Source organism: Bremia lactucae, linkage group LG3 (genome assembly GCF_004359215.1).
Source record: "Bremia lactucae strain SF5 linkage group LG3, whole genome shotgun sequence".
NCBI lineage: Eukaryota > Oomycota > Peronosporomycetes > Peronosporales > Peronosporaceae > Bremia > Bremia lactucae.
In genome coordinates this window covers 3,218,757-3,225,373 of record NC_090612.1, presented here as the reverse complement: position 1 = coordinate 3,225,373, position 6,617 = coordinate 3,218,757, and the positions used below count along the sequence as shown (strand labels likewise).

General features: G+C 42.3%; 1 protein-coding gene across 1 annotated transcript; it reads left to right on the top strand.

Moving 5' to 3' along the window:
* Positions 1 to 3,084: 3,084 nt before the first annotated feature.
* Positions 3,085 to 4,230, top strand: CCR75_006701 (uncharacterized protein; the record flags this gene model as incomplete). Its single annotated transcript, XM_067964769.1, has 1 exon — positions 3,085 to 4,230. The coding sequence occupies one exon, from the start codon at positions 3,085 to 3,087 to the stop codon at positions 4,228 to 4,230; it is 1,146 nt and encodes a 381-aa protein (XP_067815001.1).
* Positions 4,231 to 6,617: the final 2,387 nt, after the last annotated feature.

Below are 6,617 nucleotides of genomic sequence, written 5' to 3'. Positions count from 1 at the left end.
CGTCTCGAGTACATGCTGTGGACCACGACGACCTAGTACATACCCTTTAGCATCTAATTTTCCATACGAAAATGATATTGTGAGCATGTCCAACCGCGAAATAAATTTTGGTAAGCTTCACACGTGTGTGTCTTGTCATTCGCAGATACTTACCGTGTCGCATTTCCCACTTTGCTGATCATAGCTCTTCTCCATTAAGCTGAATATACACGCCTTTGGCGTCTCTTACGTTTTCAAACCACGAATCAACGCTGCATATATGACAGCCTGATCCGCTATCCAATATCCAGCAGTCATTAGGAGAAACTTCCTTTGCTGATATTGCCAGCGTAAAGTTTGCGTCACCTTTCAAAACGTCACTGCTGCGATAAGGACACATCTGTCTTAAATGTCCAATCTTGCCACATTTATGACACCGTCGAGTCTCACGAAATCGCGGCTCTCGGGCGACGTTCGCAACACCTCTTGATACTTGTTTTTTTTGTCACGGAAAGACCAGGTATTTTACAGCTCTTTCCGACACTTCCACCACAGCCACCAGACAGAAAAACTGTTCAGTCCATGTTTTCTTCGGGTCTTTTGGCTTTGCCCTTCTTTAAACATTCAGAGCCAAGTCCTTCGTTCAATTCCGCTCCATCAATCATATGAACTGCAAGCTTTTTCTGCCTTGCATCCCTCATAATCTGCTCCATTTGCTGTGCTGGTATTCTAGAATCGTCCGTGTGGTGATGATACAGTGGTGGAACAGCCTGGTGATCGTTCATGGCGGCGGCGTAAACTCTTTCCAACCGCGATCGTAGTAATTCATGATCGTATTGCCGGTGTCCAATGTACTCTGGCGGAGGCCTATCCACCTTGTTCATTTGAGGTGACCCACTCGATATGCATTCGTGGCCCACATTCAGTCCCGATCGAAACAAATTATCGATTATTGTTATCTGAACATCTTCCACAGTCTTATTTACACGTGGCCCTCCAGAAAGATATCCATGATTTTTGCTTTGTGATTCTTCGATGCGATCTAAACGTCATATTAACCCACGCATGAGCTGAAATATGTCACTGTCTTCGGTGCGACGCTCTAGCCTCAGCACTTGCATGATCATGCTCCTCGTTAGGTCGGAACACGGCGTAGAGTCCTCCAGTCTACCTCAATGTCAATTTCCAACAGGTTGACTAGTACTTAAAGAATTCCACCTATGTAAAGTAATATTGGATTTTAAAGATGTTTATTGAAATGATGATAATTTACTCATCTATTACTATATTTCTCAATTGGAGTAAATTAAGAAAACATTTATGTTGCATTTGTTCCAAAAAGTTGGAAGCATTGTTGCATGCTATAAGACGGCTTAAAACATCTTTGGGCTTGCAAATGATACAAAAAATGTATGTTACATCAGTTTTCTGCATACTATACTTTTAGGGAGCCGGTATATCGCCACAACCTCTCGTCTCATTGAATAAAAACGTCATGTAAAAATATTCTAATTGTAAGAGTTATTCCTTCAGAATCGTTTAAGATTCGACTCCCTACTTATATTATAATGGCAACATACTCATCCGCTTCATAGAATCGTTCTGAAAGGCTATATCAACCGATGCTCACGCAGCTGAAAGCATCACAAGACATACCAGAAAAATTGCCCACAGAAGGTTGCGTGTCTACGAGGCAAACAATCGCTTTAGGTCTTACCTGATCGAAGATATCAATGTTGAGGAGGGTATTATGGTCATACGCAAATCCGAAGTTCCTGTCTTATTCGCCTTTCTGTACCTACGGTAAATCGAACATTCAAGCAAAAAACGCCAGTAAACATGCCAAGTTAACCCATTTCGAGACAAGAAATTATTGGAGCATCCATGCGATGTGAGCTTTGAAGAAATAAACAATAACGTTCTGGAAGGTTATATTAACAGATGTATTCGCAGTATCAAGCAACACAAGACATAACAGAATCTTGCGCACAGAAAGACGAGGCAAAAAAACGCTTTAGGTCTATCTGATCTAAAGTATCCTATTCAGCAGGGTATTCTTATCAAATGCAATCGTGTTTTTGAAGTATTGCGTGCTCGAGCAGCTTTCTGAATCTACACTAAATTGAATTAAGACAGAGTGGTCACGAGTGCAATTATTTTCACCGGTTAAACCACACAATGCAGCTCAGCCTTGCCAAAAGACAGCAACGATGTTTGTTACGGAGTGTGCGCCATCGATGCCTACCGATTCGTCTAGATTTTGATTGCAGTGGTGCCAATATTATGCAAAACTTGTGGTCAGTAGAATAATTGAATGTATCCGAATCTATGGGTGCTGTATTTTTTATTATTATTGCTGGATCGTTTGACATGCTTATCCACAAGTTCCATAAACAATGTTTCTAAGCTTAGCCTCTCGTATATTTCGGCTTTCGCAAAGCGCCGTGAAGGCAGATAGGGTGGCAAGACTCGAGTAAATATACTTGGTCTGAAAGCGTTGGGCAAGTCTTAATCGCTTTGAGAGCATCGTTTCCACCATGACGGACATGCTACTCAAATCCTACCACTTCTTTTGAGATATCAGTATTGGACCAGATCAACCCTCAGCTCTGCATAAACCTACTGTGGATCGCGAGTGCGCAGTATAAACGGCTCTCACTATGGACATGTCCAAACTTGACGCTACAGGATTCATTCTTTAATTTCCTGACAAAAACCCATTTGCGATTCGTCGCTATGATTTCCAAGCTAAAGCCTCTTCCGCTTTTATATCTTGTCCTCCTGCTAAGCTATGACGTGGTGGCAGCTCTCAAGATGACAGCTTCCGTTGGTGCTCCGTCCCCTAGCAAGGAATTATACGAAAATCAGCGGCAAGACTCCCGATTCGTAGCTCCACCTGCTGACAACGACACCCTCGACTATTCGCCACAAACCTCTTATGACGGACATCCACCAATACACAATGGCTCTGTCGGAAATCAGCAGCAGGATTTAAGGGTTGCAGAGGGCCGAAGTTTTGAAGGAACTGATCTCAAGATTATGGCGGAGGATGTTGCGAAAATTCTCAAAAGAGATAGCACCTTGGGGTATCAAAGGAAGTCTTCTATGTTGAAAATTAAAGTCCTCTCTAAGAAAGTTTTCAACAGAGACAGCTACGGAGGTGCTGTCAAATCCTTCACATTGAAGGTGTTGCCATCACTGACAGGAGACGAAATTGACATCCGACCCTTCATGAAATGGTTTAAAAAAATTAAGGGACACCTGCCAGGTAACCCAGAACTGGCATATGCGACTACTGCTGTATTGCTTTCCGAAAAGCTTAGTAAGTGGGATGCCGCTCGTGTTTGGGCCAAGTTTTCAGTAGAAGACGTCAAAAGCTCCGGTCTTTTGAAGAAGGTACTTTTTAAAGTTTGGGGTTCTCAAAAAATTGGTTTTGAGGAACTACTCTCGACTGTGACGTGGAACGAAAACTATGGTCTAGCCATATCTACATTCGCTGCACCCGCTTTCGGCATGATATACGAATTTATGACACAACAAACAAAGAATGAAATGTTGGTGTTTAATTCTTTCGTGGATCTATTCAAAGCACGATTTCCGAACGGTAACATCAAATCACTTATTCATGAGGGAAGACGTGTTATCAAGAGGAAGATTAACCTCTCTCAAACGTATTATCTCGATGTGTTCGTCGAATTCTTGACGCGGAACGTCATTTATGACGATGCTTCTTTAATTTTCCATGATATCAGTCTGCTGTCATCATATGACGTAATACAAACTGCTTCCTCCCAGCTTCGAACTTTACTTGTAGGCGTGACAGATGTTTCACGTTTTGCCGACCAATTAGTCAACGAGCTCTTTAGTCAGAAAAAAGACGTTGAGTTGTTCCTCGTCATGCACGTCAGGATATTCGGAAAAAAATATCCAGATTTTAAGTCAGCGGTTTTCAAGCTTCTCTCCACCAAGTGGGTCAATCAGCATGATGTGCCAGCTCGCACTGTCAAGCTTTTCAAAAAAATGCAGCTGCACAAGGCCCCTATAGATGCCAATATGTCAACCCGACGGACTTTAAGATTTATCATTTGGATAAATTTTATCTATCTAGCTAACAACTACAATGGATTGGGTAGTAAGACAATATGTGAGGAAATCCTACGACATGCCGACCATATCGCCACTACTGATGTGCTACTAGAAGCCTTCAGCTACGCTCAACAACTGCTCTCGAAGCCCATAGATTTTAGTTAATTGATGCGTGATAGACAGCGTATTATTTACATTTTCTTAAGCATTGTTCAAGGATAAGTAGCTTTTTAAAAAAGTCGCATATGTTTTGAGTCAGTTTCGAGTTACTGTGATCAATCCAAGAGCGAGTATTTCATCAATTCTTTAGCACACATCGTTTGGTGAACCGTTGTTGTGGTACATTTACTTTATAAGTAAAAACCCTTTTACTCTATTTGAAAATTAGCTAATTCCGAAAATCCCATTTATTATGGGTAACATATGTGGCAGCCGCCAAATATAAATCTGGCGGCTAAAATTTATTTTACATTAGTCAGGGTAAGATTTAAAATGAGTAAATAACATTCTGTTTCTCTTCTGATAGGCTCGCAGATTGATCTGTGAGATATAGAAGCTAGTCAATGGACGCCTTAGTCTTTATAAGAATAAACTTTTACTGAAAAGGAAACTATAATGGGGCACACATCGATGGAGAACCGTTGTTGTGGTACATTTATTTTATGGGTAAAATACCCTTGTATCGTATTCTAAAATAGTTAAATACTTAAAATCCCATTTATTATGGGTAACAAATGTTGTGGCCGCCAGATATAAATTTGGCGGCCGAAATCTATTTAAATTAGCTAGGGTAAGGCTTTAGATTTAAATAATTAAATAATGTGCAGCTCCCCTTTTGATCTTAAAGCGTTAAGTGCCGATCTAAGGCTTGCGCATTGATATCTATAAGAGATAGAAGCCTTTCTAAGGTATATTCTTTTGGGCACTAGTTGCCCTTTGTTCTACGAACCCCTAAATTCCTTCAACTAGGATTCAGTAAGCTTTAATAGCTTGTAGGACTCCATGAGTTGTTAAACCCGTTAGTTCAATAGAACTATGCGACTCTCTGAGTCTGAAAGTCTTCCTCTGACTTTAGGAGCGAGGTAGCTCCGCTACAGAAACAATTTCACTACTGTCACAGGTGCAACCACAGCGTATGACAAGCTCGAAAGTTTATTGGGCATGAACATATTAAGTTTTTATGTCCCATGAATTAGAGGTTCTACATGCAAGGCTTGGAGCCTTTTTGCAATAGGAGTCCTCCCTGATCGGACAGGTCTTGAGGCATCTATGCAAACTCGGTACATCCCTGTACCTGATTCAGAGCCTAAGGCTCGCTCTCCAGTTGTCAATTTGAGAGAAAAGAGGAAGGAAACATCCCTTTTTAGATTAAGCAGATGGAGATGCCATTGACTCCACCTTCTCCTTACAGAACGGCAAAAGATGGCTATGGCCATTTCCACATTGGGTAGAGCCAAGGAGTGGGCACTATCGTGCAGCACGTTCATAAACGACGCTTTTTCCTCATTGGATCTGCTAAAACAGCAAATGAGAAGCATGTTTGCACCGCCTGATCAGGCATTTCGCATGCGAGCACGGCTCATAGCGACTTGACAGGGTAAACATACCCCAGAGGAATATGTCCAGGAGTTGGAACTCTCATTGAATTTGTGCATCAAGACCTGGAGCAAGAAGAAATTGTCGCAACAGTCTTCATGAAGGGGGTCTCTATGAGGGCATTGCCTGAACAAAATTATTCTGATCCCATCCTGCTACTTTCGAAGACGCAGTTGCCATAGCGTTACGCGCTGAGCTCGACTTTAAGTCTGCTCTTGTTAGCACGCCTGTTTAACGAACAAGCTCTTCGAGCACATGGGAACCGTCTAATAGTCCGAAACCTATGGATCTAAGCCTCGTTGAGGAAGGAGAAGAGGCACTTCAAGCTGTGAAGCGGCATAAGAACATCCGTAGATATTGTGTGTGCGAAATAACGAAACATTTGCGTTAGGCATGTCCCTTGTGCAAACGCGTAAAGCTCGAAAGAGCACCAATTCCGACCTACACCAGAAATATGTTACGGTGCCGGAAAACGTCGATACCAATAGGTGCGGGGCGCCTTACTGGGGAAAACCTACTTGCACAAGTACTCCCGCAATTATGCCGAGATGACAGTCCATCTCTCTTGTCTCTTTAAAAAAACGAGAAACGGTATGGAACGCTGATTGTCAGCGTTTTTTGAAGGTATCAAGCAAAGCTTGATGCAATCGCCCATCTTGGCGATTGCAGATCAACACAGACTGTAGGCGGGCACGTCGTAATGCGGCCACGCTCTACTTAGACACACACCCTAGCACAGCGAGGAAGCGGTTAAACCTGCTTCTCTTGCGTGCAGTGAGGAAGTTGTGGTGGGCGCGCAAGCGACCTCACCCAACACACTAAGAACTCTGGTGAAGTGACGTCACGGGAGCGGTAATCCGTCTCCTCGTGCGCACTTACCAAGTAGGAAGTAGTTTTCAGACTGATTTATATTTAATAGAATTAAATACAAATACCTATTTTTACCAATTAAAATG